Source organism: Oncorhynchus keta, chromosome 4 (assembly GCF_023373465.1).
Source record: "Oncorhynchus keta strain PuntledgeMale-10-30-2019 chromosome 4, Oket_V2, whole genome shotgun sequence".
Classification (NCBI taxonomy): Eukaryota; Metazoa; Chordata; class Actinopteri; order Salmoniformes; family Salmonidae; genus Oncorhynchus; species Oncorhynchus keta.
The window spans coordinates 6,466,328-6,480,312 of NC_068424.1; the positions used below are offsets into that span (position 1 = coordinate 6,466,328).

Sequence of the window (13,985 nt, forward strand, 5' to 3'; positions counted from 1 at the left end):
TGGAGCAGTCAGAGATGTCAGCCTGCATGGAGCAGTCAGAGATGTCAGCCTGCATGGAGCAGTCAGAGCTGTCAGTCTGTATGAAGCAGCCAGACCTGTCAGTCTGCATGAAGCAGCCAGAGCTGTCAGTCTGTAAGAAGCAGCCAGAGCTGTCAGTCTGCACGGAGCTGTCAGTCTGCATGGAGCAGCCAGAGCTGTTAGTCTGCATAGAGCAGCTAGATCCGCCAGTCAGCCATGATCTTCTAGATCTGCCAGTCAACCAGATTCTGCCAGTCAACCAGTCTCTTCCAGATCTGCCAGACAACCAGTCTCTTCCAGATCTGCCAGTCAACCAGTCTCTTCCAGATCTGCCAGTCAACCAGTCTCTTCCAGATCTGCCAGTCAACCAGAATCTTCCAGATCTGCTAGTCAACCAGAATCTTCCAGATCCGCCAGCCAGCCAGGATCTACCGGAGCCGGCTACCTACCTGAGCTTCATCTCAGTACTGGGCTTCCTCTCAGTACTGGGCTTCCTCTCAGTACTGGGCTTCCCCTCAGTTCCGAGCTGCCCCTCAGTCCCGAGCTGCCCCTCAGTCACGAGCTGCTCCTCAGTTCAGTGGGGTTCTGGGTGAGGACTATTAGGCCATGGTCGGCGGCGAGGGTGGATTATCCCAGGACGCGAAGGGGAGGAACTAGGACATTAATGGAGTGGGGTCCACGTCCCGAGCCGGAACCGCCACCATGGACAGACGCCAACTCGGACCCTCCCTATGGTTTTGAGGTGCGTCCCAGGAGTCCGCACCTTAGGGGTTCTGTCACGCCTTGGTCTTAGTATTTTGTGTTTTCTTTAATTATTTGTTCAGGCCAGGGTGTGACATGGGGTTATTGTATTGTCGTATTGGGGTTTTTGTAGGCATTGGGATTGTGGTTGATTAGGGTGTGTCTAGTATAGGCTTGGCTACCTGAGGCGGTTCTCAATCAGAGTCAGGTGATTCTTGTTGTCTCTGATGGGGAACCGTATTTAGGTAGCCTGGGTTTCACGTTGTATTTCGTGGGGTGATTGTTCCTGTCTCTGTGTAGTGTTCACCAGATAGGCTGTAATAGGTTTCACGTTCCGTTTGTTGTTTTTTGTATTTATTAGTTATTTCATGTATCGTTCCGTTTTTCTTCATTAAAGACATGAGTAACCACCACGCTGCATTTCGGTCCGACTCTCTTTCTACAAACGAAGAACGTTACAAACACTGGAATGGTAGTTTTGCAATGGAAGAATGCAAAGTAGAAATAAAAATAATGGGGCAAAGGAGCAAAAATAAATAAATACATTAAATACAGTTGGGAAAGAGGTAGTTGTTTGGGCCAAATTATAGGTGGGCTATGTACAGGTGCAGTAGTCTGTGAGCTGATCTGACAGTTGGTGCTTAAAGCCAGTGAGGGAGATAAGTGTTTCCAGTTTCAGAGATTTTTGTAGTTCGTTCCAGTCATCCGTGTATAATGTTGTTATACAACGTTTGGTTAAATAAGGTTTTACTTAAGTCCTGTTTCCATTGGCACTTTGAAGTCAACTCAGCCGGGCTGTCCTTGGTGGGCTAGCTCAAATAGAACTTCCACTGCCTCCAGAAATGTGAAATGATGTTTATGTTGCGAGGTAGCCATTGGTGACCGCAGCCGGGCTTCACTAATGCTGCTAAAAGATGTTGAAGAATGTAATTCACCTCGCCATGCTGTAACTAACATTACTCCCATACCCTGCCAGTACCACAAATTTAGAGCTGTATTTAGCTTGCTGACTTAGTTAATAACTAGCCAAATGGTTAGCATTGTCACTAGCATAACAGGCTAGCTAACTAGATTCCCACTTTACTTTCCATGGCACTGGCTATTAGCTAGCTAGCTAACAAAGCAAAGCAGACAACAGGTTTGATGTGACGTAGCTAGCTAGCTTATTTCAACTCTGGATTTGCTATTTTAACATCAGGATCTAGCTATGGTGGGCATTTGTGTCATATCTGACTACTGCAGTAGTGCTTGTCAATGTTGTAGCTACCAACAACAAGTCTAGGTAGAGCTAGCTAAATGATGTGTCAGCATTTAGCAGTGATCAGCTTGGTGGTTGCATAGTAACGTGTGTCACAAGCCCCAATTTACTTGAGGTGACACCAGTTGTGAAACCTGGTCTGCGCTGGCATGGGTTTCCCCACCCAGATTGAATTTGAGAATTCCATCGTAGTCTGCCTGAATTTGGCCTTAATTTTAAGTGTCGGTGGAAATGGGGATTTAGTGTCTAGAAGTAAGTCACCTAATTAGTCTTCCTTAAGCACATGTGTCTAAACAAGAAGGTCAAGAGGAACCACTGCACTACACCACTATGACATCACTGTGTCACAGCCTACCATCCTCCACTACACCATTATGACATCACTGTGTCACAGTCTACCGTCCTCCACTACACCATTATGACATCACTGTGTCACTACACCATTATGACATCACTGTACCGTCCTCCACTACACCATTATGACATCACTGTGTCACAGTCTACCAACCTCCACTACACCATTATGACATCACTGTGTCACAGTCTACGTCCTCCACTACACCATTAGTGACATCACTGTGTCACAGTCTACCAACCTCCACTACACCATTATGACATCACTGTGTCACAGTCTGCCAACCTCCACTACACCATTATGACATCACTGTGTCACAGTCTACCAACTTCCACTACACCATTATGACATCACCGTGTCACAGTCTACCAACTTCCACTACACCATTAAGTGACATCAATGTCGACAGTCTCACCAACCTCCACTACACCATTATGACATCACTGTGTCACAGCCTACCAACCTCCACTACACCATTGACATCACTCTTCGTGTCACAGTCTACCAACCTCCACTACACCATTATGACATCACTGTGTCACAGTCTACCAACCCCACATTTGCACCATTGCGCACATCACTGTGTCACAGCCTACTAATCCCACCATATGTTAACACCTAAGTAACATAGAATACTGTAACAATTTAGCTGTTTGGGGAGTGCCAACTGTGGTTAGCCATCTTGCCCTGTAGCCTGGGTTCCAAGGTAATGTACTTGTGTGCTTTTTCCATAAAAGTTCATCAAATAGAGCAAACAGCAATGAGAAAACAATCTGTGTTTGTATTTGACAACATGTATTGAAAACTATCATTTCAGCAAACAAAAGGCACTACAGAGAACAAAACATAGGTACAAAGTGGATGTTTCATAATTGACATTTTCTGAAGAATTGACCTGGGCTTAATCAATGTAGTCATGGCTAGATAGTCATGGCTAGAATCCACAAATCCTGGTCTGGGTTCAACATCGCTGATGAAACTCATCATAAATTTCCTACACCATGGAGTGGAGTTTAGCCCTATAATCCTCATTGACATGGTAAAGTTACATTTGTACCTGTTGTAGCTAGCTAGCTAATGTTTTGATATCTGTTTAGTTAATGAGAGAGAGAGAGAGAGAGAGAGAGAGAGAGAGAGAGAGAGAGAGAGAGAGAGAGAGAGAGAGAGAGAGAGAGAGAGAGAGCCTACATTTTTTTTTTAAACTTTCACCCCAATATGGATGTAAAGTATTTCTGAATCATCAGTGATAATTGTATTTTTGTGTATTTTTGACAATACAGTACATTTTGCCTATCCCTACTCCCCTCAACACTCATTCTTAATGTTACAACTCTTATCTACCCTTTTCAATTCTTGATTCTTCTTTCTTCCAGGAATCTTCTATCTTGGATGGGAAGGGAAGGAGAAACTACAAAGGGCAGATGTTCAGAAGTATCCTGAATAAGAAATGGAAAAATACCTGGTTTTATGTTTCTCTCTCTCTCGCTCACGCCGCTTCTCTCTGCTCTCCTCTGACTGCCAGATTGATGGGTGGCAACATACTGTAGTTAATGTACTTATTAGGCCAAGTCTAACTTAGTGAAGACCTTAGGTAAAAATCATGATATGTCTCTGTCTTTACAGTTCTTACACATGTCAATGACCTGATGCATAGCCTCTACTACAGTGCTTAGTCATTGACAAATGTTACATTTTATTCTGTTTGATACTGATCTTTTATAGGAGCTAGGTTGGTAAGAGCTAGGTTGGTAGGAGCTAGGTTGGTAAGAGCTAGGTTGATAAGAGCTAGGTTGGTAAGAGCTAGGTTTGTAAGAACTGGGTTGGTAAGAGCTAGGCTGGTAAGAGCTAGGTTGGTAGGAGCTAGGCTTGTAAGAGCCAGGCTGGTAGGAGCCAGGTTGGCAGGAGCTAGCTGTTGGCAAGAGCTAAGAGCCTTTGAACTAGGTTGGTAGAGCTAGGTTTGTAAGAGCTAGGTTTGTAAGAGCTAGGTTGATAAGAGCTAGGTTGATAAGAGCTAGGTTTAGATAAGAGCTAGGTTGGTAAGAGCTAGGAGCTAGGTTTGTAAGAGCTAGGTTGGTAAGAGCTAGGTTGGTAAGAGCTAGGTTGGTAGGAGCTAGGTTTGTAAGAGCTGGGTTGGTAAGAGCTAGGGGGTTGGTAAGAGCTAGGTTGGTAAGAGCTTGGCAGGTTTGTAAGAACTGCTGGTAGGAGCTAGGTTGGTAGGAGCTAGGCTTTGTAAGAGCCATAGGTTGGTAAGAGCAGGTTTGTAAGAACTAGGTTGGTAAGAGCTAGGTTGGTAAGAGCTAGGTTGGTAGGAGCTAGGTTTGTAAGAGCTAGGTTTGTAAGAGCTAGGTTGGTAAGAGCTAGGTTGAAGAGCTAGTTGGTAGAGCTAGGTTGATAAGAGCTAGGTTTGTAAGAGCTAGGTTGGTAAGAGCTAGGTTGATAAGAGCTAGGAGCTAGGTTGGTAAGAGCTAGGTTGGTAGGAGCTAGGTTGGTAAGAGCTAGGTTGGTAGGAGCTAGAGCTTTGTAAGAGCTAGGTTTGTAAGAGCTAGGTTTGATAAGAGCTAGGTTGATAAGAGCTAGGTTGGTAAGAGCTTGGGGGTTGGTAAGAGCTAGGGCTCTGGTAAGAGCTAGGTTGGTAAGAGCTAGGTTGAAGAGCTAGGCTTGGCAAGAGCTGGGTTTGGTAAGAGCCAGGTTTGTAAGAGCTAGGTTGGTAGGAGCTAGGGCTGGTAGGAGCTAGGTTGGTAGGAGCTAGGTTTGTAAGAGCTAGGTTGGTAAGAGCTAGGTTTGTAAGAACTAGGTTGGTAAGAGCTAGGTGGTAAGAGCTAGGGTTGGTAGGAGCTAGGTTTGTAAGAGCTAGGTTTGCAAGAGCCAGGTTGGTAAGAGCTAGGTTGATAAGAGCTAGGTTGATAAGAGCTAGGTTGGGAAGAGCTAGGTTGGTAGGAGCTAGGTTTGTAAGAGCTAGGTTGGTAAGAGCTAGGTTGGTAAGAGCTAGGTTTGTAAGAACTAGGTTGGTAAGAGCTAGGTTGGTAAGAGCTAGGTTTGTAAGAACTAGGTTGGTAAGAGCTAGGTTGGTAAGAGCTAGGTTTGTAAGAGCTAGGTTTGTAAGAGATAGGTTGGTAGGAGCTAGGTTGGTAAGAGCTAGGATTGTAAGAGATAGTTTGGTAAGAGCTAGGTTTGTATGAGCTAGGTTGGTAAGAGCTAGGTTGGTAAGAGCTAGGTTGGTAAGAGCTAGGTTGATAAGAGCTAGGTTGGTAAGAGCTAGGTTGGTAAGAGATAGGTTGGTAAGAGAGGTTGATAGGAGCTAGGTTGGTAAGAGATAGGTTGGTAAGAGCTAGGTTTGTACTAGCTATGCTGATGATCATTACACTTTTTCTCTCTGCATCAGGTCTCACTGAGACTGGATTCCCAGGAGACATGCTATTCAGCTGCCCATGACTGCCTTATCTTAAAATGCCTGCTATCTAGAACCTAAAGCGTTTATCGGCTGGTACCCATAGGAGAACCATTTGAAAAAAATGTTTAGAATTTCTTCTTGGTTCCAGGTATAACTATTTTGGGTTCCATGTAGAATCCTTTCCACAGAGGGATCTACACTGAGTATACCAAATATTAACACAATCCTAATATTGAGTTGCACCCCCTTTGCCCTGTGAACAGCCTGAATTTGTCAGGCATGAATCCTACAAGGTATCGAAAGAGTTCTACAGGGATGCTGGCCCATGTTGACCCAATGTGTCCCACAGTTTTGCCAAGTTGCCTGGTTGTCCTTTTGTTGTCCTTTGGGTGGTGGACCATTCTGATACACACAGGAAACTGTTGAGTGTGAAAAACTCAGCAGCGCTGCAGTTCTGACACAAACCGTGCGCCTGGCACGTACTACCATACCCCATTCAAAGGCACTTTCAATCATTTGTCTTGCCCATTCACCTCTGAATGGCACACATCCACAATACATGTCTCAAGGCTTAAAATCATTCTTTAACCTGTCTCCTCCCTTTCATCTACACTGATTGAAGTGATTTAACAAGTGACATCAATAAGAGATCATAGCTTTCACCTGGATTCACCTGGTCCGTCTATGTCATGGAAAGAGCAGGTTTTTAGTATACTCAGTGTACTTTGAACCTAAAAGTGTTTTACCTGGAACCAAAAAGGGTTCTCCCTGGAACCAAAAGTGTTCTACCTGGAACCAAAAGTGTTCTACCTGGAACCAAAAAGTGTTAGACCTGGAACCAAAAACGGTTCTCCCTGGAACCAAAAAGTGTTCTACCTGGAACCAAAAAGTGTTCGACCTGGAACCAAAAAGGGTTCTCCCTGGAACCTAAAAGTGTTTTACCTGGAACCTAAAAGTGTTCTACCTGGAACCAAAAAAGGGTTCTCCCTGGAACCAAAAAGTGTTCTACCTGGAACAAAAAGGGTTCTCCTATGGGGACAGCCGAAGAACCCTCTTAGATTCTGACTGAAGATACTGTGTAAAGTTACTGTTCAGTCGTGTCCTGCACGCCCACATTATGACAATCGCTCATTTATTTTCTGTACAGTAAGTGTCATGAAAAGCCAGGACACTCAGGAGATGGATGTGTTGCGGACCCTCTGGAAAGTCCTAAAATATGCCGCTGACAACCCACGGTGGTTCGTCAACTAGTTCCATGGAAATGCTTTGAGTCCACAAAGTTTCTTCAGGAATGTCCTGTACTAGTTATCTAGTTATCTTTTAAAATCTCTAATTGCTAAAGTTTGCTGATTCTCTTCATTGCAGATCTGACCCTCCCACTCTTCAAGATGGCCACTACGCTCCGGATCGCCCCCTCTGTGTTCAGAGGTCCTTGATGAGGATCTGACTCCTCCCACTCTTCAAGATGGCCACTACGCTCCGGGATCGCCCCCTCTGTGTTCAGAGGTCCTTGATGAGGATCTGACTCCTCCCACTCTTCAAGATGGCCAATACGCTCCGGGATCGCCCCCTCTGTGTTCAGAGGTCCTTGATGAGGATCTGACTCCTCCCACTCTTCAAGATGGCCACTACGCTCCGGGATCGCCCCCTCTGTGTTCAGAGGTCCTTGATGAGGATCTGACCCCTCCCACTCTTCAAGATGGCCACTACGCTCCGGGATCGCCCCCTCTGTGTTCAGAGGTCCTTGATGAGGATCTGACTCCTCCCACTCTTCAAGATGGCCAATACGCTCCGGGATCGCCCCCTCTGTGTTCAGAGGTCCTTGATGAGGATCTGACTCCTCCCACTCTTCAAGATGTCCACTACGCTCCGGGATCGCCCCCTCTGTGTTCAGAGGTCCTCGATGAGGATCTGACTCCTCCCACTCTTCAAGATGTCCACTACGCTCCGGGATCGCCCCCTCTGTGTTCAGAGGGCCTTGATGAGGATCTGACCCCTCCCACCACTCTTTTTAATCATTAATCAAATAAAATAAATCTGCCTGTATTTGTTCTGTGTCCCAGTCTTTCTGTGTCCCAGTCTTTCTGTGTCTGTGGGTGAATTGTGATATAATTACTGTATAATCAGATATGCAAAACAGTGTGATGTAGATTTTTTATTTTTTTTATTTTTTTACCTTTATTTAACTAGGCAAGTCAGTTAAGAACAAATTCTTATTTTCAATGACGGCCTAGGAACAGCGGGTTAACTTCCTGTTCAGGGGCAAAACGACAGATTTGTACCTTGTCAGCTCGGGGTTTGAACTTGCAACCTTCCAGTTACTAGTCCAACGCTCTAACCACTAGGCTACCCTGCCGCCCCTATGCTTGATCTATTTGTCATTGCTTGATCTATTTTAAATGTAAGACGTATTTAGCTGATTTAAACTTTAAAAAGTTGCTATGGAAACAGATAGAAATGCCACGAACAATGTTTTCTGTATCCAACTTCTATTGTCTGTAGGTAATATGCTGTATTCAGCTGGTCATTACCAGGTTAGGATGAGGTCTTAACTACGACCAGTAGGCTAAGTAATATAGGACATCATATAATTGTCACAATTATTACCAGCTGGTCAGATAGAGGGCACAATTATTACCAACTGGTCAGATAGAGGTCACAATTATTACCAGCTGGTCAGATAGAGGGCACAATTATTACCAGCTGGTCAGATAGAGGGCACAATTATTACCAGCTGGTCAGATAGAGGGCACAATTATTACCAGCTGGTCAGATAGAGGGCACAATTATTACCAGCTGGTCAGATAGAGGTCACAATTATTACCAGCTGGTCAGATAGAGGGCACAATTACGACCAGCTGGTCAGATAGAGGTCACAATTATTACCAGCTGGTCGTACGGTGGTCATAAAAAGCCTTCATATTTGTTGTTGTAAATTGGTGTATATCTCCCGTCTCTCTCTGCTGTGTGTTCCAGATGGTGTATATCTCCCGTCTCTCTCTGCTGTGTGTTCTAGATGGTGTATATCTCCTGTCTCTCTCTGCTGTGTGTTCTAGATAGTGTATATCTCCTGTCTCTCTCTGCTGTGTGTTCTAGATAGTGTATATCTCCTGTCTCTCTCTGCTGTGTGTTCTAGGTGGTGTGGTGTATATCTCCTGTCTCTCTCTGCTGTGTGTTCTAGATAGTGTATATCTCCTGTCTCTCTCTGCTGTGTGTTCTAGGTGGTGTATATCTCCTGTCTCTCTCTGCTGTGTGTTCTAGGTGGTGTAGTGTTTAACTCCTGTCTCTCCCTACTGTGTGTTCTAGGTGGTGTGTGTGGTGCATAACTTCAAAGGCAAGCTGTTGCTGAGTGGTGAAGACCCCCCACAGGAGAACATGTCTAGAGTGGAGAGCCCACTGGAGAAGTACATCACTTTGCAGGTGTCTACACTTTTCCCTACTCGACCCTACACCCTGTAGAAACACCCTACACACTACACCGTGTAGAAACACCCTACACCCTGTAGAAACACCCTACACACTACACCGTGTAGAAACACCCTACACCCTGTAGTAGAAATACCCTACACCCTGTAGAAACACCCTACACCCTGTAGAAACACCCTACACCCTGTAGAAACACCCTACACCCTGTAGAAACACACTACACCCTGTAGAAACACACTACACCCTGTAGAAACACCCTACACCCTGTAGAAACACACTACACCCTGTAGAAACACCCTACACCCTGTAGAAACAACCTACACCCTGTAGAAACACACTACACCCTGTAGAAACACCCTACACCCTGTAGAAACACCCTCCATACACCCTGTAGAAACACCCCACACCCTGTAGAAACACACTACACCCTACACCCTGTAGAAACACCCTACACACTACACCCTGTAGAAACACACTACACCCTGTAGAAACACCCTACACCCTGTAGAAACACCCCACACCCTGTAGAAACACACTACACCCTACACCCTGTAGAAACACCCTACACCCTGTAGAAACACCCCACACCCTGTAGAAATACCCTACACACTACACCCTGTAGAAACACACTACGCCCTGTAGAAACACCCTACACCCTGTAGAAACACACTACACCCTGTAGAAACACCCTACACCCTGTAGAAACACCCTACACCCTGTAGAAACACCCTACACCCTGTAGAAACACCCTACACCCTGTAGAAACACCCTACATCCTGTAGAAACACCCTACACCCTGTAGAAACACACTACACCCTGTAGAAACACCCTACACCCTGTAGAAACACCCTACACCCTGTAGAAACACACTACACCCTGTAGAAACACCCTACACCCTGTAGAAACACCCTACACCCTGTAGAAACACACTACACCCTACACCCTGTAGAAACACCTACACCCTGTAGAAACACCCTACACCCTATAGAAACACTACACCCTATAGAAACACACTACACCCTGTAGAAACACACACTACACCCTGTAGAAACACCCTACATACACCCTGTAGAAACACACTACACCCTATAGAAACACACTACACCCTGTAGAAACACACTACACCCCGTAGAAACACCCTACACTCTGTAGAAACACCCTACACACTACACTCTGTAGAAACACACTACACCCTGTAGAAACACACTACACCCTGTAGAAACACCCTACACCCTGTAGAAACACCCTACACTCTGTAGAAACACACTACACCCTGTAGAAACACACTACACCCTGTAGAAACACCCTACACTCTGTAGAAACACACTACACTCTGTAGAAACACACTACACCCTGTAGAAACACCCTACACTCTGTAGAAACATACTACACTCTGTAGAAACACACTACACCCTGTAGAAACACACTACACCCTGTAGAAACACCCTACACCCTGTAGAAACACCCTACACTCTGTAGAAACATACTACACTCTGTAGAAACACACTACACTCTGTAGAAACACACTACACCCTATAGAAACACCCTACACCCTATAGAAACACCCTACACCCTGTAGAAACACCCTACACCCTGTAGAAACACACTACACCCTATAGAAACACACTACACCCTGTAGAAACACCCTACACTCTGTAGAAACACCCTACACACTACACTCTGTAGAAACACCCTACACACTACACCCTGTAGAAACACCCTACACCCTGTAGAAACACCCTACATCCTGTAGAAACACACTACACTCTGTAGAAACACATTACACCCTATAGAAACACCCTACACCCTGTCGAAACACACTACACTGAATTCATGTAAATATTACACCATCATTTGCAAATAAATTCATAAAAATTCCTACAATGTGATTTTCTCTATTTTTTTCTCTCATTTTGTCTGTCATAGTTGAAGTGTACCTATGATGAAAATTACAGGCCTCTCTCATCTTTTTAAGTGGGAGAACTTGCACAATTGGTGGCTGACTAAATACTGTTTTGCCCCCACTGTATGTATATATGTATTGTATGTATATAATATATCAGAGAGATATATTATATATTTCCCTTGACGGAATGTAAAAATGGCTCAATTTACTCCCACTCTTTTCTACTAATGTAATGAATAAACTCAGCACTATATTAAGATGCACCACCAATACACCACATCAATATATTCTCTGAATTCTATACTTTTTTGGTGAAAACCAGCCAATTGGAAGAGTGTACTGGCATAAAATAATGCATTAAACAAAACATGGTATCCCCCAGTTTCCATGAGGCTGTGTTGTGTGGAAGCAGAGCACTGACCCTGACAATACTGTGTCTTTCTCTACCAGTGACTCACTCGCATAGTTATCTTACTGTGGTTGTGGTCTTACTGTGGTTGTGGTCTTACTGTGGTTGTGGTCTTACTGTGGTTGGTGAAAATGTATTATAAACCCTTCCTGACAACCACAATATTGACCTGTGGGTCATGTTCTCCCACTGCATCGAGCTCTTCAGAGCTGTTTTACTGTAGTGAGGTAGTAGCTAGTTACTCATTGTTCTCAATGTCTACTGTAGTGAGGTAGTAGTTAATTACTCAACATTGTCCATATCTACTAGTAGTGAGGTAGTAGTTAGTTACTCAACATTGTCAATGTCTACTGTAGTGAGGTAGTAGTTAGTTACTCATCGTTCTCAATGTTTACAGTAGTGAGGTAGTAGTTAGTTACTCAACATTGTCAATATCTACTAGTAGTGAGGTAGTAGTTAGTTACTCAGCGTTCTCAATGTCTCAAGAACATTTATCATACCGTTATATAGCGACTAGTTAGTGAGCGGTGCTATGAATTATGTGATGTGACTAAGCTTGTTACCGTGACCACATTATCGCCACACCGGCGGTCATGAGCCATGACCACAGTCAATTCCAACGTGACCATTTAGTCACGGTAACAAGGCTTCTCCAAGCTCTTATGCTGCTGATGGTCATTAGTGGTGGTACTCAGCACTCTATTGTCCCTCTAATCAGTCTGACATCAATGCAAATGTTTTTGAAAATCTCATCAATCACTTCATGAGAGCCCATGAGCTCATGTTGCGCAACATTTCTATAGGCGATGAAATGATTGCGAGAAAGATCAGGGTGATGGCCTCTATTAAAAAGAGGAGGATCCCATCAGCTTTCTGTGGGCTAGGCCTACTATATTTATGTATCTACTTTCCTATTATTAAGCACATTGCTTCTCTTTACAACAAGAGTAATAGGCTACCTGGCTGGCATTAAAATGAACCTTAGGAAAAGCGACCTCCTTTCACTATTTAAGTGCATAGACGACATGTACGTGTGTGCATTGCAGCGCTTATAATGTGAATAAATAGCCTAATTGTTGATCAGAATGTTAAGCTAAAAGTTGTGATCTGTTGCATCAGCCTCATTGATTTTGAAAGGTTTCTTGATGATAGTGGTTGTATTAATTTGGGATCTATCGCGTCCCACAACTGTCCCAGACTATGTTTGGAATAGAATAGGTAAACTTTTCTACTATGGGGGAAGAGTAGATTAACATAGGCTAGTGCAAATATGGACAGTTCTTCTAACATCTTCAATATGTGCCTCGGGAATTCGATAAGGACGCACGCCCTGATGCGTCTGTCTTCACTTGTAGCCTGTGAGAAGGACCCGATCACATGACAGGCATTGGCTAATAAGAAATGAGAGATCTGAGAGAGCCATGTGAGTGAGAGGTACTTCTGAGCATGCAGACGGGAGCAAGGAATTATAATGATTATATTCAGCTCAAAGGGCACAACGGACACTGGCCACAAAATACGTGTATTTTTCTAGGGGGCGTTACGGGCACACAAATGGGATGCCGGGGATATTCTGGGTGTTATCAAGTGCTTGTCAAATTGTGAATGAGAGACTGATGAAGTGTGTGCAGTGTGTGTGCAGCCTTCTCAAAATAAATCTAAGTAGTGCTCATGCCTATCATGCGTTTTTTTTTCAAACTAGCCACACCATGCAGCCTTAGAATGTATTAAAAATCAAAACATATAGCCCAATGTTTGAATAAACAACTAAAGTTGTGTGATAAAGTGTGTCTCGGTGAGAGGTGGAGGAGTCAGGCGCAGGAGAGCAGGGATTTTCTTTGAGAAGCGTGTTTAATGTAGAGATCTGTACACATAGTCCACCAATACAAAATTGGCCCAGAATGTCCAAACAACGCGCTCGAAGGAATGTAAACTCGTGTCAGTACACGGAGGAACAACCACAGTTCCGACACTATCTACACAGATGTCAATGCGAAAACAATAAACAGCATAGAATACTGAACGCTAATACACACAAGTCTAATCCTGCACGAATTACGGCAGGTAACAGGTGCCCTATATACCCACAGAAATCAAAGCAATTGAAAACCAGGTGTGAAAAGGAACACAGACAAAACACCAGAAAAAGAAAAAGGGATCGGTAGCGACTAGTAGACCGGTGACGCCAAGCGCCGAGCGCCGCCTGAACAGGGAGAGGAGTTACCTCCGGTAGAAGTCGTGACAAGTTGCATAAATAGTTCTAAATGAAGCATACAGTAGGACCTGTTTCACGTACGCACTTCCTCAAATAGTTTGTAGAAAGTATCCTATTTTATTCGGCGATGTTCAATTGTAGTAATTCATACTATAAAATAATGCCACGGAATTCTAAGCAAATCTTGTCTGCTAAATGAACTAGTGTAGCCCACAGCCATATGGCATAGCCAGATCAGGACCTAACATAAGGACAGGACCTAACAT

General features: G+C 44.2%; 1 protein-coding gene across 2 annotated transcripts in view; it reads left to right on the top strand.

The window, feature by feature from the left end:
- The window catches only part of LOC127916671 (phospholipid phosphatase-related protein type 5-like), a 138,924-nt gene that overhangs the window by 122,295 nt on the left and 2,644 nt on the right, over positions 1 to 13,985 (top strand). For both annotated transcript variants that reach the window (XM_052499164.1, XM_052499168.1), the window contains exon 5: positions 9,070 to 9,183. In XM_052499164.1, the coding sequence (XP_052355124.1) occupies positions 9,070 to 9,183 (114 nt within the window). The remainder of the gene's footprint in view (positions 1 to 9,069; positions 9,184 to 13,985) is intronic.